Raw genomic sequence first — 26,119 nt, forward strand, 5'->3', positions numbered from 1 at the left:
GCTGGTGGTGGAGTGACTAATTACAGCTGGAGGTGGAGGTGCCGCGGTCTTTAATTTAGATTTTTTTTTTTTTCTTTTTTTAAATAAACTTTATTTACACTATGGAACTGACTTTACCACCAAGACAACGGCGCAATGTGTGCAGGAGTTAGTGCACAGATTATGATACATAAAAACAAACATAGTTTAATTACATGAATTACAAATCAAATTCATTACACAATACTCTAGTTTCCAAAGGTAATTCAATTTTGAGCTAATTTTCTGTTTAAATGAGCTATTTGTAAGATTTACTATTGCTACATCTAGCGTTAGCATTAACAGCTCTTTATTTACCAGTCTAGAGGAAACATTTTGAGCTCAGTATCAAACTTTCCAAGATCAGTGTCCAGTGGTGGAAAGCAACAACAATGTTAAATCTTATCACGTCTTTTCTGCTTCTGTAGTTAGCACGCTAACCAGCTAGCCCCGGCCCATCTCCTCACTTTCCGATAGCAACTCACTGTAGCCTCCAATCTGACCTGAGGACGTAGGGCTGCTCGGAGAGCAACACTTGAAGAGATCACAATTTTTTATCCATTTCTGTTTTATTGGCAACCATAGACCTGAATCCTATCAAAAAAATGAGGGCAACATGTTGTCAGGAGGGTGAAAAGAAATCTAAAGAATAAGAAAATAAGATCATTAAGGGCATTACTTCTTTAACAAGTACAAACTGAACTAAACTGAAACTGCAGACCCACAAAGTCCAACACTGTTAATAAACTCATATGTACGGTAAAGTGGACACGTGTAAAATAACAGTTTTAAAATGGTGAAAGTAAGAATTAAGGCAGGTGATTTCCAGTAATCCACAAACATTATATGGAGTACACATTAAAAATATATTAAAACAGTGACATGTCATAGTTTCAGGACTCATTCAGTCATTAAGTGTCTCTCAGGAAGGCAACACCATCTTCTCATTGTTGTCACATAAAAGTGATGATCAAACCCCTTATTCAGTTGCAAATGATAATATTCAAATCTTATTATTATAAACGAGATGAAACATAGGAGAAGGCCTGCTGACCCTCTTCATGGCCCCGAGGTCAGACAGCCAAATCTCCAAAGAGACGTCTAAAGAGTTCAGTCAGATTTTCTTTGTAAACATTGTGATCCAACGTAGCATCCATCCGATGGTGATATTATAAGTAGAAGTTCAACTTGGTGTCTACTGTCTTGCAGCCAGTGCTAGAGAAGACTCTTTCAGATTTGGGGAAATAGACTAAATCTTTGGCCAGCCTCTCTGCCACATCCTGGTCCGGCTGACGTCCTCTGGCTTTCATCTCAGCCATGGCACACTGGACCACATGTTTGTACTCCAGAGGCAGCAATGGGACGAAGAAGTCCACCAGGCTCTTGTCAATCAAACTTGAATGAAAAAAGCCACCTACAGGGAGAGTTTAATAGATATTTCCAATAGAAAAAAAATCATAGGTCATAGTCATAGGTAGTTTCTGAGTGATAATTACAAAACAGCGTTATATGTAATTTATACTCACTGTCTTTGTTGTTGAACAGTGATAGAGAGAGCGATGTTCCCAGGTCATTGTGCCCGATCTCCTCTCGTTTTTGTCCTGCTTTCCAGAAATCTAAAGCCGTCTGTGCGATGCTGTCGCCACCGGCATTGCTTTGAAGAAGATCAGAACAAGGCAACATATTACAATTTTCCTATGTTTTATCTGTTGTTACCACACTGTTTTAAACCGATGAAAAAAAAATCAAGTATAGTCTCATATACCTACAATTCTTTCTTAATGCATTGTTAGTATTCAATTGCTCTGAATTTTTTCCTTTTCAGTACTTGCTCTTAAGAGGACCCTATAAACAGACAAGTGATACATTTTTGATTGATACCTTTCTATGGTTCAAATGAAAAAAGCCAGTATATCATGTCCAAACTGCTTGTTGGTTGGTCAAACAGCTTCAGAAACTCAGATAAGAGGGGTCTGTGTCTGACTATTTCTATGACCTTTCCAAAACCAAAACTCTACCATTCAGACCCTCTTCACACCGTGATTAACCAGCTGTGCAGAGATGAGAAAGGATCCAGGTTTTGAACTTCCCTCTCTAGGTCTATTTTTTTCATTCCTGACCCAACAATTTCTCTCACCCTTCAAGTCAACAACCAAGTGCAACAGTATGAATGCCTTCCAGGAGAGACTGCCTGAAAATGTTCACTCTGCCTTTGAGTGTGGCCATTAAGCAAAATCTATAAACTCTTTTCAATTCTAACGTGGTCAGACAACACACCATACAAAATAGTTCTGATCAAGCGTAACCCAACCCTTAGAAATATATTCAGCTCTTTACCTGAGGAAGATGAAGATGGCTTTCCGATAAGAAACTCCATCCAGGTTGTCATAGTAGTCCAGGTATGACTTGATACTGTCAATCAATTGGGGATCCATCTTATCCACCTCATCAAAGATGAACATGGAGCGTTCACAGTCGGTGACACTGTCTCTTAGCAACTGCTTTAACTGATGCTAAGGAGAAACAGCAGCATGTTTAATTCATACAAAAGGCTGAAAAAGAACAGTGTCACTGTGTTTCAATTGAAAGGGAGATGAATCAACGTATTTGTACTCCATACCTTGTAGGTTTGAAGATGTTGTTTTGGATGTGGGAAGTGATGTGTGGCTGAGAGAACATGAAAAAAATTGCTCTTAATTCCCTTCTCGTAAATGTTTTCAGCAATCAGCTGACTAGCAAAGTTCTTCCCTGTGCCGGTCGATCCATGCAGAGAGAGCACCAGAGGCTTCTTGGGGTTGTCATTGCTCATGAATCCATCCACAGCTTTTAAGATGATGCGTGATGCAACATGCTGTCCGAACAGTTTGTTATCCAGGTCTTTCTTCAGTCCTAAGAAGTACACAGCAGAAAGTCAACAGGATTAGTGCTTTTTAAGCTATTCAAGGCTCATTGAACGGCATGTCCATGGCATTGTGGCAAATTTCATAACATGAAGTTGTTGTAACTCTGTTATACATTGTCCAATCTGCCCCAAAATTGGTCAGAAAACGCATAACACCCTTATGATGCGTCACGGTGAATTTTCGTAGAATGGTGCGACAATTAAACAGGAAGTTATGACTATGATATACATTGTCTATTCTGCCGCAAATTTAACGTTTGATGACAGTCATACACATCTGCATGGAAAAAAGGTAGTTATAGTCATAGCGCCACCTACTGGATACAGGAAATATCCCCCTTGAGATACAATCATCATTTCATTTACATGATTTGCATGAAATTTTCATGTTCTGGTCTGCACTTGATATACAGCAAATAATAGAAAAAAATAATGCAATAATAATGTCAAAAAAATGCATGTTTGGTGCATCCTGCATGCAACACGTTGCCTGCCGCCGTGCAGGAAGTCTTACTCGTAAGCGCAGTGTCCCATGGTTGTGACGATGCACGCTGCTTTAACAGGCCTCCTGCCAGCTACTCCCGCTGTCCGCAAAAGGACGAGGGCCCACTCAACACTGCTTGCAGCTCTAATTTCTTTTTTATTTCCTTTATTGGTGACATAACATAACAAAAATAGGTGTGACTGAAATGGTGCAAAAGACCTAATGGACAGAAATGTAGACGACAACAAAAATAAGAACAGTTAGACAGTTATGTATGACAGTGTGTGTGTGTGTGTGTGTGTGTGTGCGTGTGTGTGTGCGTGTGTGTGTGTGTGTGTGTGCATGCGCACGTTTTGATGTTTATATTAGAGGTAATCATATGTTCTGTATCTGATCCTGGGTGACTACTTTATAGTGTAGAGTGTGGCATGGTAGCATGAAAGGAAAGAGGGTGAAAGAGAAAGTAAAGTGAAAAAAAATAGAATAAAATTGTGTAAAATAACACGTTAATAGTGTAGTGATACTATGACAATATAATATTTACTATTATTATAATGTATAGAATAATTATGTTTTAATATTTTATTATATTATACGTTATGTTCAAAATCCTAATTCACTTGCAATGGAGGAAAAGCTTTTGTAGAGGAGGTAAGCACTAAACCGAAAGTGGTGTTGTTCGTTTATAGCATAAAATTAGCTTTTTACTTATAGCCATAGTATCTGCTTCAAAAGTCCAAAAAGTGGTTCAGTCGAACTTCCGGGTTGGCATACAGAAATACGTCATCCCTGCAGCACTCTATTATAGTTAAAGCTGTATTGTCTGTGGCGTTTTGTCAGTATTGTTCACCTGACAGTCATGCCAATAATAAATCATACTGCATCGAAAAAAGTCCGATGTCGTGGCTAATGTGTTAGTAGGACAAAGGTGTTACCTGTCGATTTGAAAGAAACCCAGTTTGGTCGACAGCACTCTTTGAAGCGGCAGTAAATCATGGGTGAAAATATCCCCGCAGCGGCAGTCCCCGCCACACCGGCCCCGATGGTGAAGGGATCGACCGCCTCAGTCGCGCCGGAGCAGACCAGCATCCACAGCAGCAGGACGTGTCGCTCCCTCGGTTTCATTTCGAACAAAAGCTGCCTATTGACGAAAACAGTAAACTGTCTAAGAGCTTAAGGCGGAGCAGATGAACTTGGGTAAACTGGAGGCGTGATGGGTAAATAATTTTTTTTACATAAACTTTATTCACACAATGGAAGTGACAATAGGTTTAAACAACTGTAAAAAGGCAATGTAGCCTATGCTCAAGGTAGTGCACAGATCATTATACATAAACAATTAATAAAAAAGAAAATTAATCAATAAAAAACAAAGTTAAATCATTACATATGGTTCTAGTTTTCACAGCTTTAGAGCTTTTAGTTTATGCAGTATTTTAGTGTGTCCAGGTAGGACATGAGGATAACAAGGTTGGGTTTCTGTTTTGCAATTTTGCCAGTATGTATATAAAGAAATGACATTAATAATATACATTTTTTCTTGGCAGGCATTTCATCAGCAAAAATAAATAAATACAATTTTAACTTAAGTATCTCATTTTTTGTTTGAAACAGATTAAGGTCATGCCAAAAAGACTGACTGAGTGAAAGTACAGTCCCAAAAGAGATTAGTAGCTGTTCCACCTGTGTGGTGACAGAATACAGAACAAAAAATCCTGCGTAAGCCCTGCTGCCTGGCTGATTTGGGGTAATATTTGCCATAGCCTCAGTGACCTTTGAAAGAAGTACCCACTGTACTCTGACAGGCAGAGCACACATCTGAGCAGACACAAAAATTATTAAACAACTATGCACTAACAAAAAAGCAGCATCCATCCTTCCTTATGCAAGCCACATTATAATAGAGCAGTATTATAGCTTTTTATGACTATTACTCCATTCCTGCTGACATAAAAAACAAATGCACTTTGCATACTTTGATGCTTCAAACTCACAGCTTTATTGCATCGAGACCTTTCACAGTTACTTTCGTTGCAAACATGCTCTTCAACTCTGATACTGCATTTCAGCTTCATGCTTTACCGGAAGTTCACTGTCCGTGGGCGAAGGACAAGCCCTGCCTGCAACACGTACCTGCATCTACCACATGATGTCACTGCCTCTCTCTCCTCTTTATCTTAGGCAAGGACATAAAACTATTTAATCATTAATTTAATCGTACCCCTCTGGTTCATAAGTCATGCAGTGAACTCATCAACCTTGTTGTGAAGGATGCATCAGCAACAGTGACTCAAATAAAATTTCAGATTTTCTTATTTTGAAATTTCTTATTTTATTTGTGATTAGTTTTTTCTGGTGGTGTTAACAGGGACACATCTTGATCATGTCAGCTTTACAACCACACCCACAGTGTTCCTTTACAATCACAGTAATCTGTCAGAGGTCTATGTATGATTTAACACTTCCTCCTCTTTAAAGACAAAACAGGATTCTGCTTTAAAAAACATTTTGGCTGGATTGGGGCACAATTATTACCCGCAGTGCCTGGTCATCACCATGACCTTTGACCTTTGACCACCAAAATCTAATCAATTCATCCACGAGTTCTAATGAATGTTTGTGCCAAATCTGAAGAAGTTCTGTCGAGGAATTTAACTGAGATATGTCCACAGGACTGGGACGGATGGGTGGATGGACAGACAACCCGAAATCGATATGCCTCTGGCTGTCGCCAGCGCGGATTTATCAGATTATCAAAATAATCTGACTGGCCAGATATTATTGCTGGCGGGTTTGATTGATACCTTTCTATGGTTCAAATGAAAATGTTTAGAGATTTAAGAGCACGTATACTCTAGTACTAGTCAGAACTGCTCGCTGGGTGGTCAGACAGCTTCAGAAACCCCCTCCTCACTCTTTCCAACGTTGGATTAGACGGAGCTGTATCCAGACATTTCTGCGACCTTTCCAAAACCAATAATCCACCATTCAGACCCACTTCACACCGTGATTAACTAGCTGTGCAGAGGTGGGAAAGGATCCAGGTTTTGAACTTCCCTCTCTAGGTCTATTTTTTCTTTTCTTGACACAACAATTTCTCTCACCTTTCAAGTGAACAACAACCAAGTGAAATACTCTGGATGCCTTCCAGGAGAGACTGCCTGAAAATGTTCACTCTGCCTTTGAGTGTGGCCATTTAGAAAAAGCTATAAACCCATTTCAATTCTAATGTGGTCAGACAACACGCCATACAAAATAGTTCTGATCAAGCGTAACCCAACTCTGAGGAATACATTCAGCTTTTCACCTGATGAAGATGAAGATGGCTTTCCGATAAGAAACTCCATCCAGCTTGTCATAGTAGTCCAGGTATGACTTAATGCTGTCCATCAATTCAGGATCCAACTTATCCACCTCATGAAAGATGAACATGGAGCGTTCACAGTCGGTGATGTCCTCTTTGAGCCACTGCTTTAACTGATGAGGAAAAACAGCAGATTATTTAATTCATACAAAAGGCTGAAAAAGAACAGTGTCACTGTGTTTCAATCGAAAGTAAAATGAATCAACTTATTTGTACTCAGGAGAATTTAAGAAAATATTTATAAGATATTGGTGAATGAGGCCCAATGTTCTTAAGAGAGTGAGAAAAGAGACTTTTCAGCCTGTCAGGGTCTCAGCCATCCACCTGTCTGTGGTGCTGAACAGGTAGGCTACTGAAACAAAGATTACCCTGCTGCAGAGAAATCCTCGTTACAAGACAAAAAAATCTATTTAAACAAGATATTTATGTGCCTCAAAACAATTCTGTGAACTGACAAGAAGTGATGAAGCTGCGTGCATGTTTGATAGAGAGAGAGAGAGAGAGAGAGAGAGAGAATGAAATGGAAAGTGGAAGAGAAGGTAGATGTGGGCTTATTGATGCACAGCCTATAATGAGTGCAATGTTTCTGTAAGGTATTTATAACTTACTCAGAGCTCTGCTTGGACACGTTTTGACCCGATCTGCCCAAACCCATGATATTTTCTAATTAGCTTAACCCATTGTAAGTAAATAAACCAACAACAATGACTACAAAGATCATATTTCATTTATATATTACATTTGTGGGAAGTTATTACAATTTTGACACAAAGTCTATCATATATATAGAACACACACAAAACGAAAAACACCTATTCATTTATTTATTTTTTAAATTTTACTTAAATATGAAATATGTTCTTTTGGCAGTAGCTACTGCTCACCTGACATTCACACCAATAAGCTCACTAAACTGAACTGAACTGAATTGAAGTGAATGTGTGTTACCTTGCCATGTGAAAGAAATCAACTGGTGTCCACAGCTCTCATAATTGTTGGAAGTGTGGTACTTAAATGAAACTCCAGCCAGTCACAGAAACGCTGACCACTAATGTTGCTGCGAGGCAGGCGTCATCACACGCCTCGGCCCCTCCGGAGCAGACCAACATCCACAGCAGCAGGACATGTTGCTTCCTCGGTTTCATCTCGTGTTTCTTATAAGTTAAGAAAAAGAAAACTGTCTAACAGCTTGGTGAGGCGGAGTGAGTAAACACAGCTGGAGGGTAAGTGAGTAAACAGCTGGTGGCAGAATGACTAAATACAGCTGGAGGTGGAGTTGCCGCGGTCTTTAATTTTTTTAATAAACCCGACAATGGGGCAATGTGTGCAGGAGTTGGTGCACAGACTATGATACATAAAAATAAAAACATAAAGAAATAAAAAATTAAAAACAAACCTAAACAAAGTTAAATTACATGAATCAAATTCATTACACAAGACTAGTTTTCACAGCTAATTCAATTTTGAGTTAAGTATGTAATAGTCTGTTGAAAATGAGCTATTTGTAAGTTTTACTATCGCTACATCTAGCGTTAGCATTAACAGCTCTTTACTTACCAGTTTAGAGGAAACATATTGAGTTCAGTATCAAACTTCATTCCTTTACTTTCCAAGATCAGTGTCCAGTGGTGTAAAGCAACAACAAAGTTAACTCTTGTCTCTATCACGTCTTTTATGCTACTGAAGTTAGCACGCTAACCAGCTAGCCGCAGCCCGTCTTGTCACTTTCCGATAGCAACTCACTGTAGCCTTCAATCTGACCTGACGAAGTAGGGCTGCTCAGAGAGCATATTATAACCTCATATCTTCTATTTGCATTGACAATCTCCACCACCTGCTCCCGACAAGAAACCCCAGTCAATGTCATAGAAAACGTACAAATAGCCCCTTTAAAACAGATTAAGGTCACACTGAAAAGACTGACTGAAAGTAGAATCCCAAGAGAGATGAGCTGACGTTTCATCATGGTGACAGAAAGAACAACGATCAGCAGGCTTTAGTTGGTGGATTAAATGTTAGACTATTACACGCTACACTCCACTTTTAAAATAAAGTGGATGAGAAGGTACTTGAGAAATCTATCCATAAATTACATCTTTGCTGTAGGAAATTAGTGAATTAAAGTTTTCACTCATTCTTGAAATTTGATCTTTAACGATGATAATGCCAAGGTAAATTTCACCGGATTTCCTGAAACTTTTAAATCACTGCAGCAACTCACATTTGGATAGGTTTAGTTTGATAATAATTATTACTTATTCACAAACATTAAGACGTAGGACAGAAAATTGACTGTCAGTTTAAAGAAAGAGATGAGAGAGATAACAAAATTCAGTCATGACTACATAAATAGAAGGGTAGAGGTTCAAAAGGTCGTAAAACATTTTGAGGATCTGAGGATTTTTAACGTTGTTGGAAAAACAGTACATCAATATTTCTCAAAATTACTGTAATAATCTTGTAAAAGCTTTACTGTAATTTACAATTTTCACCGAAAGTCATAGCCTCAGTGACCTTTGAGACAAGGACTCAATGTACTCTGACTTCTCTTTGCTAATTAGCTTCTTCCGCTTCCTCTCTTTGTTATTGTTTGCACTGGACGAGGAAAGGGCGGGAAGCAGCTTTCAACACATTTCCGGCTTCTAAATTTCCGCAGGTCATTTATAGAGCAAGGCAGAATGCAGATTTATAAAACACACCACAGACCTGGGGACAGGTAGAGCATACATCAGTGGATTCATGACTTCCGATATAAACACTACGACACCAGCCTCTCTGTGTTAAACCTTACAAACTTGAATAAGTGATCTTAACCCTTAGCGATCAACTGCTTTAATTTATCCAACAACATAGTGAGTGAAATGCACAAAAGAAACTAGAATATCTTCAGTTATTAGTCATTAGTGTCTTTTATGGGTATCTGAAGTTCACCTATACTTTTTTTAAATCTAGAATTAATGCACTGTAATTTGAGCCTTTTAGGTGCAGTTAATATACAGAAACAAAAATCCATTAAACATCTATGCACTGACAAAAAAAAAACAAACACTGTCCATTGCCCTGCATCATGTACCTGCCTGTCTCTCTCTCTTCACTATTTTAGGCCTGGACTTAAAGTTGTACTTTGCCCAGTAGTTTAGCAAGATGTTTGATTATTACATAACTGCTATTTCAGTCCAAATTTTCCTCTGCCACTTCAGTCTTATGTTAATCCATCGCATTCAGCGAACAGAGGAAAGGCAAAGCTGAATGATTTGACTCATATAGGAAGAGAAATGTTTGTGGAAATAATAAAGATGTTTAGCTTCCTCTAGAACCACAGTACTTCTCTGATGTGAAGAATGCATCAGAAACAGGGACACAAATAAAAATTTCTTATTTTATTTGTGATGTTTTTTTTCCTGGTAGTGTTTACAGCAAAGCAGCTCGATAATATCAGCTTTACATCCACACCTACAGTGTTTCTCCACAGTCACAGCAAACTGTCAGAGTTTGAGAAACCAACAGAACAACTTTTTTCACAATGTCTGGGCAGGTCTACGTATGATTTAACACTTCCTCCTCTTTAAAGACAAATTATAGTACAGACAGGATTCTGCTTTAAAAAAAACATTTTGACTGGATTGGGGCACAATTATTACCTCTTTTAAAATCAATCAACCAATCTTATACACAATATCATTCAAATGTTATATTCTGAACAGTCTGCATCTTTGAAGATAAGAAAAATCAAGTCTTGGTAAAATTGTTTTTCATGTGTGTTGTGAGAATATTATCCTGAGTTCATGAAGTTTCCCACTGCAGCTCATTAAAAAAAAAAAAAGAAATTCCAAGTATCCACTCAAATTTACATCTGAATTATGTATTGTTGCATTTGAACAGTGAGAACTTTCTAGGAGCGGCTCTGCAGTGCTGACAACCCCACAAAGTCCGACACTGCTAATGAACTCGTATTTACAGTGGACATGTGTATCGTGACAGTAAAAACTTAAGGCAGATGTTTTCCAGTAATCCATGTACATGGAGTACAGATTGAAAAACAAATTCAAAACAGTAACGTGTCTGTTTCAGGACACATGTAGTCATTATGAATCTCTCAGGAAAACAGCACCGTCGTTGAAACTCTCGTTGTGACATAAAAGCAGATATCAAATCCCTTATTCAGTTACAAAGGATAATATTCCAATCCTATTATTTCGTCACTAAACTAGTGCTGAGCACTTTGATCAGTTCCTTCATTCAGTGTAAGCAAGAGGAAACATTGGAGAAGGCCTGCCGACCCTCTTCATGGCCCCAAGGTCAGACAGAGAAACCTCCAAAGAGTTCAGTCAGCTGGACTTCCTCTCTTCAGTCATTTGGCTGAGAGCAGTTTTCTTTATTAAAAAAAGTGCATGTAGCGTCCATCCCACGGTGATATTATGTGTAGTAGTCCAGCTTGCTTTCTATCGTCTTGCAACCTTTGACAGAGAAGACTCTTTCAGATTTGGGGAAATAGACCAAATCTTTGGCCAGTTTGTCCGCCAAATATTGGTCAGGCTCCACTCCTCTGTCTTTCATCTCAGCCATGACACACTGGACGACGTGTCTGTACTCCAGAGGCAGCAACGGCACGAAGAAGTCCACCAGGTTCTTGTCGATCAAACTTGTACGAAAAAAGCCACCTACAGGGAGAGATTTATTTAAAAAAATCCATGTTGTTTATCAAAGCTAGTTTCTGAATGATAACGACACAACAGCATTCCAGCGTTTATACTCACTCTCTTTGTTGTTGAACACTGACAGAGAGAGCAACATTTCCAGGTCTTTGAGCTCGATCTCCTCTCGATTTCGTCCTTCTTTCCAGAAATCTAAAGCCGTCTGTGCGATGCTGTCGCCACCAGCATTGCTATAAGGAAGATCAGAAACATGCAACGCATCAAAATTTGCCTCTGCTTAAAAGCCGCAACAGGAGGGCTGATATTGTTGTCACCTTGTGAGGCTGTGTGTGTGCGTGTGTGTGTGTGTGTGTGTGTGTGTGTGTGTGTGTGTCATCATGGCAGAATGTGGTCCCTGAGACACCTGTAGTAGAAACTACCACAGAGGTGGTAGTTTATATGTCTGTGGACAGATTTTGTCACTGCAATAGCATCACAACCTCGTAAGCTGCAGTCTGACAACAAAATGAAGTCCAAGTTCGAAATTTGGGGGTGGTCCAACCCATGACTACTGAGTACTTATGTAATAATGTAGCAATAACTAGTAAGTACTCATGAGTTGGAACATCAACATGTTCACAAGAGTTGTGGCTGGTGGCAAGATAGTTTCTAATTACCTATTTTACATTGATCAAAAAAATCAATATAAAACGTACCGTATATATACATTCACACTCTTTCATACCTACAATTCTTTCTTACTGCATTTTTACTACTCAACCGCTCTGAATTGTATTTTCCTTTTCAGTACTTGCTATTAATCAAATAGCTTCAGAAACTCCACCCTCACACATCTTTCCAACATTGGATTAGAGGGGTCTGTATCCAAACATTTTTGTAACCTTTTAAAACCAAAATTCTACCATTCACACCCACTTCATGTCCTGATTAACCAGCCGTGAGGAGGTGAGAAAGGGTTTGAACTTCTCTCTCTAGCCCTATCTTTTCTCAACAGGGCAGTTCCTCAACAAAGTGCAACATTCTGAATCCCTTCAGGGAGAGACTGCTTAAAAATGTTCACTCCGCCTTTGAGTGTGGCCATTCAGAAAAAGGTATAAACCCTGATGTGGTCAGACAACACACTGTACCCCAACCCTTAGGAATACGTTCAGCTTTTCACCTGAGGAAGAGGAAGATGGCTTTTCGATAAGAAACTCCATCCAGCTTGTCATAGTAGTCCAGGTATGGCTTAATGCTGTCGATCAAGCCAGGATGCATCTTGTCCATCTCATCAAAGATGAACATGGAGCGTTCACAGTTGGTGACATTCCCTTTGATCCACTGCTGTAACTGAGACTGAGGAGAAAAAGCAGCTTATTTAACTCACATAAAAGGCTGAAAAACAACTATGTCACTGTGTTTTAATTGAAAGTAAAATGAATCAACTTATTCATACCCCATACCTTGTATGTAAGATATTGACTTGGATGTGGGAAGTGAAGTGTGGATGTGAAAACATGAACAAAGTTGCTGTCCATTCCCTCCTTGTAAATGCTTTCAGCAATCAGCTTACTGACAAAGTTCTTCCCTGTGCCGGTCCATCCATGCAGGGAGAGCACCAGGGGCTTCTTTGGGTTTGCATTTTTCATGAATCCATTCACAGCTTTTAAGATGATACGTGATGCAATGTGCTGTCCAAACAGTTTTCTGCTCAGGTCAACCTCGAGAGCTGGGAAGAACACAGTGAAAAGTCAACAGGATCAGTGACTGCAAACAGTATGTCACTTTTGTTCCACCCAAAGAATACCAGCTCATCTGTCAAACGTGGTGGTGGCTCTGATATGGCTTGTGCATGAATTGCTGCTAATGGAACTGGCACGCTGGCATTTATTGATGATTACACTGCTGTGGGAAGCAACAGGATGAATGCAGAGGTACACAGATGCGTTCTGTGTGCTGACATTCAGTCAAATACATCAAACCTCAATGGACAATATTTCATCATTCAGGAGAACTACAGTTCAAAACATACAACCAAAGCAACCAAAGAGCTTTTCAGGGTGAAAAGTGTAATATCCTTGACCATGTGAGTCAATCCCCTGATCTCCATCCACCTGATGAAGGTTAGACTAAAGGCAAAACAAGTAACAGCAGACTGTGGGTGACTTTAGGCAGTCATTGACTACAAAAGGACTTTCCACAAAATATTAAATATAATGATTTTATTCAACTACTTTTAGGCCCCTAAACTTTGGGCACTGTGTGGCGCTATCAGAGCTGTTTCTTCTACAGTTCTTACTGTACAGATGTAAACCTACTCAAATCAAAGCTCAGGATTGGCACCATCATATTATTTCAAAGCCGTTGTACTGAAGCACAGAGCCTGAAGAAGAAAAGAAAGCCTAACTTTCCCTGTTAGGTTTCGATTTTGACGGTGTAAAAACAACAGGCAAGCCACGGCCAAGTCGTTGTCCTAAAGACTGCAGGTTGCTGTAAAAAAAAATTACAGTTGTTTGTACCTTTAGTCGTGTTGGAACAAGATGCACATGCTTACCTGTTGCATTGAAGGCTATCCATTTCGAATCGCAACTTTCATGTAAATAATTGTAGATCGTCCGGCCCAGAGACGCACCGATACCGATCACTACGGTTGTTGTGACCGGATCAAACGTGTTTACCAGCACGGCGGTGGTCGACAACACATGTAACAACAAATATAACCGTGTCGCTTTCATCGTGGAAACCACTTAATTTCTGACATCGGTCGCTTTTTTGCGTGATAAAACAACCTTAAAACCACGGAGAAACCGTTAGCAGACTAACTAGCTTCTTTGCAACGCGGAACTTCCTTATACGTCACAAACACGTGATACACACACTGAGCTCTGTTCAACACAGCCATGCAAATGTTTGATAAGTTAGAAAAGGATGCAAAATTAATAAATTCAAAGTATTATAGTAAACTTTACGCATGTTTATACTATTTATGTACTTATGTAGCTAACTGACAATGTAGTACACGCATTAGCTTGGGTAACGTTAAATCAATTAGTAGTTTAAAGCTGTTAAAAGTATGAAAAGACCACAAAAGACTCCAATGTGGTGGCTAAAGTGTTAGCCGGATACACGTGTGTTACCTGTCCTGTTGAACGAAATCCACTCGGGTCGACAGCACTCGTGGAAATGGTAGAATATGTTCTGGTAGCTAGCTAAAAACGCCGTCAGAGTCGCAGCCATGCCAACCGCTATGGTGGTGCTGATGGGTTCGATCGCCTCGGTCAGGCCGGAGCAGACCAGCATCCACAGCAGCAGGACGTGTCGTTTCCTCGGTTTCATTTCGCACAAGTGTGGTCTCTTTATCAAAATAAAATTTAAAAAGGTAACGTGTCTAATCGCTGGTTAAACCGGAGTGAACACTCCGGGGGGTGGAGAGGCGTTCCGGTTGTCATGCACACGCAGGGGTGACGTCAGAGTCCAAAGGTTGTTCGATTAATGGTAATCTTTTTTCTTTTCTTTCTTTTTTTGCTCCAAATCTTCCCCCAAAAAAGTAATCTTTCCAAAGGCCTAAATAACATTAACCACCTGTTTAACAGCAAGGCACTTTAAATTTACAATTACAACAAAATTAATTCATGATTAAATAAAGTGAATTACTGAATGATACATAGATGAGTAAAATAATTTAAGTTTTAATGTATTTTCTCTTCAGTGGTGAAAGGAAAAAATATTGAAGCATTAATTCATATTTCTGACTTGTCTGTCATCACTGTAAAGATAAGAGACAACTGGTTATAGCTGAAAGCTGCAGAGACCAACAATAAAAAAAATCCTTTACACTAAATTATTTTTTGTGACTATTTTATAAAATAATTGAATCCTGGTACACACAGTGTAAGGTGAAAAGTAAACAAACAACATACATATTATCAGTTAAATAAACACTGAAGGTGGGTTGTACATTTAATGTAGTATTACATGTAGCAAAATGCAGCTTGACTCCTGAGTCATTGGCTGAGAGAATTTTTCTTTGTTAAAAAAACGCACATTATGATTGAACACAGTGTCCATCAGATGATATAGTTGTACAACCTTGTCCCTATCATCTTGCAGCGTCTGTTAGAGAAAACTTTTTTAGACTTGGGGAAATAGTTCAAATATTTGGCCACCTTCTCTGCAGCACCCCACTGGCTTCAGCCCACTGGCTTTCATCTCGGCCATGACACACTGGACAACATGAGGCAGGGAAAGGATGAAGAAGGCCACCGGGTTATCACCAATCAAGCTTGAATGCTTGACACTGAGACACTCAGTTGGCAGTTTATTAGGTACACCTAGCTAAAACAAATACAATCTAATATGACTGCCTCACAATAAATCCTTCATGAAGCATTTGTTTAGTTTGTGTTGAAACTGTTTTAGAGCGGTATTAATTCAAGTTTATGGTCAGTTTGGAGACAGTAGTTTGTGGTGATGTTGAATTGTATTTTTGTTACATTCACAGGTGTTTTCTATTATTTGGTCATTTCTTTCAAGAAATCTAAAGCTCTTTCTGTGATGACCTGCTCTTCAGCATTGCTAGGAGGAAGATCAGAAACAGGCGATATTTGAGCTGTTGTTGTTGATATCTCATTTATTTCTCAATGCAAGGCTGGAGACACACCAGCAGCACAGATAACATCACTGCACCAAAATAAAACTGAGGTTTTTAACTTTTGCTTAATTTAATTTTAATGCTTGATTAAAAAACAGGGTTGGTGTCATTTAGATGACACCAACCCTGTTTTTTGGAGTAAGTGGGAGGAAACCGGAGCACCCGGAGGAAACCCACAGGAGATAGAAGATAGGAGACAGGAGAAAGGAGAGAGGACATAGGAGAGAGGAGAAAGGAGACAGGAGACAGGAGAGAGGAGATAGGAGAGAGGAGAGAGGACAAAGGAGAGAGGAGAAAGGAGAGAGGAGAGAGGAGAGAGGACAAAGGAGAGAGGAGAAAGGAGAGAGGAGAGAGGAGATAGGAGAGGAGAGACGGGCTATTCATAATATTTACCTTGAAGGAAAAGAGAGAAAAAAAGAGAATTTTTTTTCCTTCAAAATGAATATTACATGTCGTCTAAATTAAACCAACTCTATATCTTCTTCTGAAGATGTTGGAGAGGCCTGTTCTCATAGAAGAGAAGAATCTGGAGATGGCGTTGCGTGGATTTGGTGGTGTCAGTTGTCTTTTGAAAGAGTAAGCAATGTAGTTTGCAAGTTCTGGTTCCTGTAACTTCATGGAAATCAGAACCATCTCTGCACAGCGCCATCTCTTACAAAGGTCCTTGAAAACGGTCTTGTCCAGGTGTTGAATTGTCTCTGGGGTAATGTTGAAATTGGTGCCTTTGACTTCAGCCCATGTTTTTTCAAACAGGTGTTGAATGATGACACCTGAGTCTTCAGAGATGTTAACTTTTGCCTTTCCGAACACGCGGGTAACAAGTTTTTCCACAAGAACCCTGACAGATATTTTGTTTTTTTCTGCCTGTGCTCTTGAACCCTGCAGAGGTTCAGCCTCACAAACTGAGGCAGATGCTGTCTCCTCTTGGAGCTCTAATGGTGCCATTGGCTCAGTGTCCATTAAGGCAAGCGTCACCCTGCGACTGTGGCCGGCAGCCTGAGTGTTCAGCCACCAGCTAATCAGTGCAAGGAAACAAACTACTCTGCTCTGTATGTCGAGATACATGTTGGGATGGGACTGAAGTGGTTTTGGAATTATCTCTGGGGTCATGTGAGAGTGGAGCAAATCAGTAAGTTCTGTTGTGAATACCAGGACTTTACAAGGTGAGAGGTCGTTGAATCTCTGCAACGCCTGAACTTCATTTCCACTTGATTGGTTTTCTGCATCTTCTGCCAGAAGCAGAGAGTCAACACTAGCCATGAGTGACTGGATTGACTCTCTGCTTTCAGCTTTCGTGTCCCGGTGGAATTTTGTCTTCAATTGTGCGACTATCCGATGAATGGATGCGCTGATGAATCTCTTGGCAAAAAAGGTCTTTAGCTTTGCCTTCACTCCTTTCAAAGGAGCTTTGGGGCTCTTCTTGGATTTGGGGCTTGAACTTGGACATTCTGTTTCTTTCAAACTCTCTGTCTCTTCAGTACTTGCCTGAACAATGAATTCTGCAAGACTCTGAATCTCCAGAGAAGATTCAGATCGCAACAGCTCAAGGTCAGAGTGTGGAACTTCAACCATAAGAGGTTCTGTGATTGCACTGACCTCCTTGCTAATTAGTGTCTGTACAGAGGTGATCTGGCTTTCTTTATGGTTTGGTGATATGCAAATTTTCATTTTGGCAACGAAAGCCTTTAACATTTTGCAGGCATGACCAACCATCTTGTTAAGTGTTTGAGGTGGAGTGACATGATTTAGCAAAGGCTTCGCAGAGCACATGTTAGTGAAGAGGGCAGAGTTGACGCTTTCTGTAACCTCTTTCCCAAGCAAGACTGACAGTCGTCCGGAGCTGACGCTCTTGACTTCTTCTTTAACATTCAGTACGTCTGCAAAACTTTCAGCGAGTATACGGCCCAGACAGGACTGAATACTCTCTTCAGACACTAACGCATTTTGCCTCAGAAGGGCTTTCACCACGATTTTTGTAATGACTGACATTAAATCCAAAAGCAAGTCTGCCAAAATAACCTTGGTGGCAACATCAGGGGTACCGGATTTTATTAATGCCCACTGTTCTTCTTTCATCCTTGATAGAAAGGATTCAATAATCGGGCAAAGAGTTTCGGATGTAATCTCCGGCATCTCCATTGTTGCTGTTGGTTCACTTGTAGCCATTGGGATGTTTTGTGTTTTATACACTCCTTGTTTTAGTTTTCACGTATGGGTCTGTCAGTCGAACACTAACAGAAATGAAAACTGAATGTGTTGAGGGGACAGTCTTAAATATTCCTGTCAGAAATTATGTTTGTAGCGCTGGTTATTCAGAACAAATATTATGTGACTATAAAGTAAATGAGGAGCTAAATATCAAATATCAGCGTAATGTCATTCACTGTGCTAAAGAGACATAAATGAGATTAAAGTCAATGTTACTCATATATGCTACTCAGTATATGGCTTTGATACATCATCAACTACGTCATTCTAACTTCAAAGGCATTCCAGGTAACACAGATCAAAGTACTGACTTTTAGTTAAGCCCCGCCCCCTACAGCGACAGTATCCCAACAACCGTTGTTAGGCACCCGCGGAGTGCCTCAAAAGGAGCCCCGCCCCCTTACAGCGACTAACCTAGCAACCGTTGCTAGGCATCTGCGGCTTGCCTCAAAATGCTCCCAGCCCGTTGTACTTACAGTCGCGCTCGCTTTATGGCGAGTCACGCCGCTGTTCCTCCACACAGAAAGGAGCCAGTTGAAGTTGTTGTCTTCAGGTCCGATGTGAAAGGGCGTGGTATAGCTATGCTAACTAGCTGCTAGCCCGCTGAATAAGTTTTAAAAACACACATTTACCGACGGATGCAGGAAACATGACGTCACGTGGAGAAGGCGTAAACCAACCAGCTACTGCTGATAAAATATGCAGCTGCATTTATCGTTTCAGCCGCAAAAATGAGACGCCCGCTTTTGGCTTCTTGTGTCTGAAACTATCATTGTTTCAAAATAAATTGTGACGATGTGTCAGCAGCGGTTTTACCACACAAATGCTAATTATTTGTTGCCAGAGACATGTGAGAGGCTAACAGTTAGCTGAACATTTTGTCATAAGATCAATGACAGATCTTCAATATGTCCAAATATCATTCATTGCCACGATAATACAATCACAGTTTTGCTGAAGTTTTTGGACCTCAAAGACCAAGAGAACCATAAAGAACAGAGGCAGAGATGGATATATATGTGTGTGTGTGTGTGTGTGTGTGTGTGCATCTTAGATACAGAAAAGATACATTTCTGTAGCCTTCAATGACCAGCATGCAGACTGTTTAAATATTTTTTATTCAATAATAATCAATAATCAATATCAATAATTTTTTATTCATACCACATTTATTACATATTTCATCACAGTGATTGTCCTATGTCAACCAGGATGACAATGTTTCTCTAGCAGAGACCACTTATCTGCGCTCTTCTCCAGATCAATGAGTTTCTCCTGATGGTGGCGCCACAGGATAAGAGGCACACTCCCAAGCTACTCAGTTTCTGTAGACCCTTGTATGTGACAGAACATGCGGGACACAGCTCCCTCTAAAGGCTAGAGTTGCCTCATTACCTGCAGGCTCCTCTCCCAGAGACCCTGATCCACTGGCTTCCACAGAGGTCCTGCCGAAGTTTCCTAGTATGCTATGACAGTCCTCACCATGTGGGCTACAATTCACAGTATGACTGCAAGACAGCAATACACAGTGTTGAATGTCAAACTGTGACAGGGTGTAATAGCTTTTGTACAACTGTAAATATTAATGGAACATTGTTGCTCCCTGCGTATAAATAAATCTGCACCTGAGGCAGACGTAAGATATTAATAATGGATGGAATAGTTCATATATACAGTGAAAACAAATGTCTCTCCTGCTACTGATCTAATAACTTCAGTGAACCTCTGGTCCAATGAATAAACTTAAGCTGATTCAGACAATTGATTTTCAATGATATGTGATTAACATTGCATTCATATAAACTGGGCAACTAGAGTCAGTGCAGTAAAAGTCAAAAGTAAAAAATAGTTTCCAACGGTTTTCAGCTTTATAGTGTGATAACATGTTCTTACAACACGCTGCTCTGATCCCAAGTAACCAAAAAATCCAATAATGCAGGTTTATGTGAAGTCAGGGTGACCGAATACATTAGAGTTCATGTCATGAGGAGGATGGATGTCACAGCAGGTGTTGTTTTGCTCACCACATGGTAGACCCATCTAAAGTACATGGCACAAATCAAAACTGAAGGAATCCTTTGCCAACAAGAGAATTCAAAACAACTGTGCGTATGCGTCTATGTACGTGTGTTCGTTTCCATTCTACTATATCACACACACAAATGGGGATAGCGGAGAAACCATTACGGAGTTTGGCCCTGGAAAGTGAATGAGTCCGTCAAACAGGCCAAGACACGGCTCCGAGAGGAAGGAAGAGTCCATTTGACACGGATAACCTAGAACACCTGCTCTCAGGTCTGTACAACTCTACAAGCCTGGAAAGTAATTCAAAAACAGTGTGTTCAAATGTATGAGGGCCCAGACTACTGTCAGCTCCCTGCAGGACTGGGTTGTGTTTTCTGCCAAATAAATGTCAGGCTACAAGTGTCTGAAGAGAGATGATAACTTGTTGCACTTTTTTTTTTTGTTCCAACCACAGATGTGACATGATGACAAAGGCAATGCTCGTTCTCCAAGTGGTTTCCTGCGGCGCCCTGCAGAAAGCTAAATGTTCCCCCGGCAAAATAGGAACAAAGATATCCCAGCATGCAACAGGACAATACAGAGCAACAAAGGGCTAACTGGAGCTTACTTGGAGACTGAGAGAGAATACATTTCTACAGTACAATGCTTGCCGTCATCCAACAAACATGCTCTGAGCTGTCCCTATTGTGTCAGGAGCCCCTGTAGTCCACTATGTAAACATCCCCTTTGTACCCCATCATGACTATATTCAGACCCTGAGCAGGAAGTGATTTCATATCCAACATCCGCCTCAGTCTTCCTCTCTCAGGTGCTGAACGTTCCCGGCAGCAGACCTCCCAGATCAAGGAGGAGGGTGATGGAGAGCAGGCAGGGCCCCGTGCAAAAGGTTGGATTTGAATGGCGCAGCCAACAAATGTTGTTACCTCAGTATATTGTTATTCACAACTCTTTCCTCCAGATTAATTCTTTATATCCTGAAAACATTTATATGTGTACCCTGCGACACAATCATGAGCTTCGTTTAGCTTGAAGTGTCGGATTAGTAGAAGCACCCTGTCTAGAAATAGGGTTGGTGACACGTATTAAATGCTTCTTTTTTTTTTGTTCAGTTAATGTATTTAATCGTTGGAGTCTTAATTTAAGCCTTGAACTGTGGTTCAGTGATGTTGAAGTTATTAAATAGAGATATGTAAAAATCAGGCAGAAATAGACCCAATGTAAAAATGTAAATGTCTCTTGTCTTTACAGTCATTTTAGAACATTAACCATGTTGAGAAAACCCACATAATATCCACTGTGGACCAGTCGGATTGGCAAACACATTCAACTCCACTGATTACAACAGAACAAGCATGAGTTTGAGACAAGGAACCTGTAGGGAGCAAAGGAGCTGATGAAAAAGGACTGACATGCTTGGCTTACAGTCGTAAAACCTTATGAGGGAGCTGTAAAGTTCAAGCTGGGCCAAAGCCAGAAAACTTGTATAGTAGTGTATTAAAACACACTCGCCCACGTCTGTAACCTGTGCATGCTAATGAGCAAAGGGAAAATGAAAGAGAGGTATATGTGGGAATGAAAGAGAAATATCTATCAGGGTAAAGGGTTTGATTAGTTTAAGTCAGTGGTTCTCGTGGGGCCCGGGGACCTCCATGGGTCCTTGAGGAGTTTCCTTGGAGTTTCCAGCCAAAATGGGAGTCATTTATTTTCACTATAATTCCATCCATAAGTAACACAATGACAAAATGTATGACTATTTTGAAATGTATATGAAACACTTTCTCTAATAAAACATCTTAAAATTAAATTCTTATCAGATGGGGGGCCCGGGGATAAAATCGTATCTTGTTCTAATTTGTGGCAGTTTAGGGCTCCTTGAAATGAAAAGGTTTGAGAAACCACTGGTTTGAGACACATTATGGTTCAGTATAACTGTAACTTTCATTTATAAAAAAAAACACTTTTGGTGAGAGGCCAAACTCTTTTTTTTTTAAATGCCTGAAAACATGACAAATTTGACTTGAAGTCACTGGGCTGTGACCACAATGAGTAAAGGCATGAGAAGCATATAAAGCAACGTGGCAAAAAATGAAAATAAATGTGTTTGATTTCTTTCAGTGACTCTAGTCTGTGAGGAGCCATATACGCTTATATTACCAGTCTGAAGTGTTTCAAGGTGACAGCAGAGACACACAAAAGAGGCTGTTCTCCAAGAATGGGAACAGTGAAAGGACAGGAACAGACAAACACACCTGTGGTGACCTTCAAGGTAACTGGCCCTTTCAATCATGTTTGCTTGGGTGTTTGTATGTGAGTGAGTGTCCTTCTGGTCTAAAAGCTAAACAAACACACCCTGAACCATGGGTCAGCGATTCTTCAAACAGGTGTCTTGGAGCAACTTGAGTTGAAACTCGACTCTCGTGTTAAAAAGTAGACACAAAAACAATGTTGAATTTACAATTCAATCAAAGCGATGGATCCGAATGTTTGATTACACTGTTACACGAGCAGCTGCTTTGACTGTGACCTCTGTGCTACTGAACTAAAGCTGAGCTGCAGCTGGATCAGAAGCAGGAGCGCAACCTGTGAACTATCTCGCTACCATCTGTGAATCCCTGCTGTGAGAGGGGCTTGGGAACAACCTGTCGCAGACTGAGGAGCGGCGGATGAAATGAGGAAAACCCAAAATAAATGAGAGGAGGAAGAAACAGCAGGTGAAAGGGGGAGAAACAAACAAACACAGGGTTAGTTTTACACCCGCCTGCTCCACTGGCCCCCGACAGAACAGAGTTTGACTACTAGGAAGTGAACGTAAGACTCATGAATATACCTGTGGTGAAGAAGACATTTCTGGATGTTTGAGCATTCAGTAGCAGTGGTGGAAGAACTATCAAGGTCCCTCACTTTTATATTAACAATAACTGAAATGGAGCTTTGGCGTCTTTCAGCTAATTGTTTTGGTTTTTCACCTGCACTCTCTCTGCTGTGACTCCAATGCAGCAGGCAGCTCTTCTCAAGCAAGAGTTAGTTGTTCATCTTGCAGCTGCAAATGTTAATGAGTCATTTTTAAAAGGTTTTTACAATTCATCACAAGTCACAGTGTTAATAAGAAGTTTATAAATGGATTTTCTCCTACAGGGTGAGTGGTCAAACAGTCCACTGGAGAGGTGTCCCTAATGAAATAAAGAGCCATGTTTTTCCACAAAAGTTCTTATTAATGGCCTATAACTTATCTATAAAGCATTAGTAAATGATGTATTAACCATTAATGAATCCATTATTACAGCTAATGCCTTATCAGAAAGTTAATAATACTGCATAGATCAGTAATAATCAATTTATATGAACTACTATGAACTTTTAGATCAAGTACCAAAATCAAAGAGGATTTTCGTGCCTTCTGTTCAGGTGGTGGAGCTGTCTCTCTCTCTCACACACACACACACACACACACACACACACACACACACACACACACTCACACACACACACACACGGACCATCACTCTCCCACTGAAAGCTGTGAAGTGACACTGAGGGATTCAATGGACGCTACCAAAGGCTCAGCTGTGAGATAAGAGTTAATTACTTTAACTTTCCTGACGAAGATGGAGAGAGCGAGGTCGCTGAAGCCATCCGCAACCTTTAAACCTTGCAACTCTGGGAATCCTTTTCATTTACTCTCCCTCCTTTACTCTTTGACCCACCTCCACCCCGTTCCCACCCACCCACACACACAAATGGAGATTATAAATGCTTTTACTGAGAGAAAGGAGTCACGTTCAATCACAGAGTGCTGATTGGTCCGTGAAAGTGACTCAGTGCAGACAGCCAATGGACCAAAGCACTGATAAGAGCTGTTAGTGAAGCTGGTGATCAATGGTCACACACAGCATCTGTACAAGTGTGTGTCTGCATGTTTGTGCTCCTGTTTAAACTCCCACCCCCCCTCACACTGATTAACTGCCTCACACACTGTGTCCACACGAATTCAGACTAAATCAAAAACTCAGTTAAGTTAAGTTTGCCTCCATGCTGAGCAGCTTAATGATTTTCCTTTTCTCAAGGTTAATTGCAGTTGATAAACTGTGAGTTGAGTTTAATAAAAGTGACTGAAGGTCTCCTTTTTTTTTTTTATTTCTCTCCATGTGATCACTTGATTACTGTTTCAATATGGTTTATCACACAATACAATATGGTGTTCCCACCACCATATCTTTATGTTTTCTGATGTCATTCAACTTATGGCTCATAAGTTATCAGAGAAACACGCTGAGCAAACATTAGCGAGAAACAGTTTTTAACATGAAACTGTTACACTCTGTGTTTTTACCAGATTTAATCCATTTGTTTTGGAGAGAAAGAGACCTCGGCAGATTATTTGACTCCAGGTAAAAACCTCCTGAAGTCTGGGTCATAAGTTATCAGAGAAACACACTGAGCAAATGTTAGCAGCTCGGCTCATCATGGTGGTGAAGGCAACAACTCTCATGATCCCAAGTTACTTCACTACATCTCCAAACTCCGACTTTTGTTATTGTTTTGATTGAGAAAACCTGTAATGAAAGAAAATTACATTATTGTTGGTTTAACATGCTTGCATGCAAAATAAGGCTCAGGGTAATCAATGGCTGGGGTGGAAAGCATGGACGGCGTGGAGCAGGTTGTTGTTTAGATCGATGGAAATGGAGTATCCTCTGATGGCGCCTTTTCATGTGAGACCCATTTTTCAACCTGATAAATCCCTGAGCGCAGACTGACAGGGTCTCAGGGAAGACGGATGGCCTGCAGAGACTTGTTAAAAGGGGGGAACCTCGCCGCGCTCCTCTGGTCAGGAGCAGGAGGGGGAGTCGCTCTCGGGGTCATTGCCCCCCCCCCCCAGCCACCCACATTAGTGGCCTTTAAATCTTACCACCAGTCACAAAGCGCAACATGTATTCATATAGCTTCTCGGAGGGAAACCTGAACTCATATTAGTGTGTGCTCATGTGCATGCACGATTAAACCGCAGGGGTTTTCTCGATATGGGATGTCAGCACTTCATTATGTTTTTCACCGCGAGTTTTGCTTCTTGGGAGATGTGCTCTCCAGTGTATACATTACATGCCGGGAAATGGTGCAGATGGTGCCAATGACAGAGACCCGAGAGAATGATTAAGAGGTGGAGAGACAGAAACATGAATATCTGCATCCGCGGAGCTGGAAACCCAGTCATCAGGCTTGTTTTGTGACCTACAGTGCAACCTGATCCTGAACCAGTGTGGTCGAGGAAGAACTGAATTTATTTCTTTTTTCCTTTTTTTTTTTTTTTTTTAACACAATGGCAGCAGGGTTTACCAGCATGTCTATATACCCCCTGCAGTGCCATATAGACAGTGTTGTCTTTCTTTCGCTCTCTGAGGCCTTTGCGCTACATGTTACACGCAAAATCCCATGTGCAAAAGATCCCGCTTGCAGAAATCACAAACAAAAAGGTATCATATTTTCACTGTTACTAACAGCTACAGATCACCAGGACGTGTTACTGCCTAAACACACCACCCGCTTCGCAGATCTGCCTCGTGTACATCACAGATTTCTAAATCCACTCCTGCCGCACAGCGTGATTTTGCGCGGCTTTTATCCCCGTCTCAGTCCGCCCTTCCCTCCTGTTCTTCTCCTCATCTATCAGCCTGTGTTGTGACTCATATATTTTTGTAGAGTTAACGCAGGGAAGCACCCGTTGACCGGAAGATCTGCTTCTGGAGATTGAGCTAGTAGCTAAATGACGCTTCCTGTCTCCCAACCCCTGCCCCCCCCCCCCTCTAATGTTGCCTACAGACCCATTACATCAACA

At 40.6% G+C, this 26,119-nt stretch overlaps 3 protein-coding genes and 1 long non-coding RNA gene across 5 annotated transcripts in view; 1 reads left to right on the top strand and 3 right to left on the bottom strand.

Annotated features, from left to right (window-relative positions):
• LOC111666756 (torsin-1A-like) overlaps positions 1-26,119 on the bottom strand; it is a 31,360-nt gene that overhangs the window by 4,056 nt on the left and 1,185 nt on the right. The window lies entirely within an intron of this gene.
• Positions 569-4,637, bottom strand: LOC111666758 (torsin-1A-like). Its single transcript, XM_023422217.2, has 5 exons — positions 4,340-4,637; positions 2,639-2,907; positions 2,356-2,531; positions 1,545-1,672; positions 569-1,432 (listed from the first exon to the last, which is right to left on the bottom strand). The coding sequence occupies exons 1-5, from the start codon at positions 4,527-4,529 to the stop codon at positions 1,188-1,190; spliced, it is 1,008 nt and encodes a 335-aa protein (XP_023277985.1). The 5' UTR covers positions 4,530-4,637; the 3' UTR covers positions 569-1,187.
• Positions 4,537-5,727, top strand: LOC147818200 (uncharacterized). The gene is made up of 2 exons (XR_015438214.1): positions 4,537-4,621; positions 5,474-5,727. It is a non-coding gene; the product is annotated as an uncharacterized LOC147818200 (long non-coding RNA).
• Positions 10,134-14,857, bottom strand: LOC111666755 (torsin-1A-like). Of its 2 annotated transcripts, none has more exons than XM_023422214.2 (5): positions 14,540-14,857; positions 12,866-13,131; positions 12,583-12,758; positions 11,526-11,653; positions 10,134-11,429 (listed from the first exon to the last, which is right to left on the bottom strand). In XM_023422214.2, exons 1-5 carry the CDS (start codon positions 14,736-14,738, stop codon positions 11,185-11,187), a joined length of 1,014 nt encoding a protein of 337 aa, XP_023277982.1. In that variant the 5' UTR covers positions 14,739-14,857; the 3' UTR covers positions 10,134-11,184. The 2 variants fall into 2 exon arrangements, with proteins under 2 accessions (XP_023277982.1, XP_023277983.1); XM_023422215.2 differs by lacking the exon at positions 14,540-14,857 and adding an exon at positions 13,957-14,484.

The sequence above is a fragment of the Seriola lalandi genome, unplaced genomic scaffold, assembly GCF_002814215.2.
Source record: "Seriola lalandi dorsalis isolate HSWRI2012SDOR001 ecotype SW California unplaced genomic scaffold, Sedor1 jcf7180002054680, whole genome shotgun sequence".
In the NCBI taxonomy this organism is placed as follows: domain Eukaryota; kingdom Metazoa; phylum Chordata; class Actinopteri; order Carangiformes; family Carangidae; genus Seriola; species Seriola lalandi.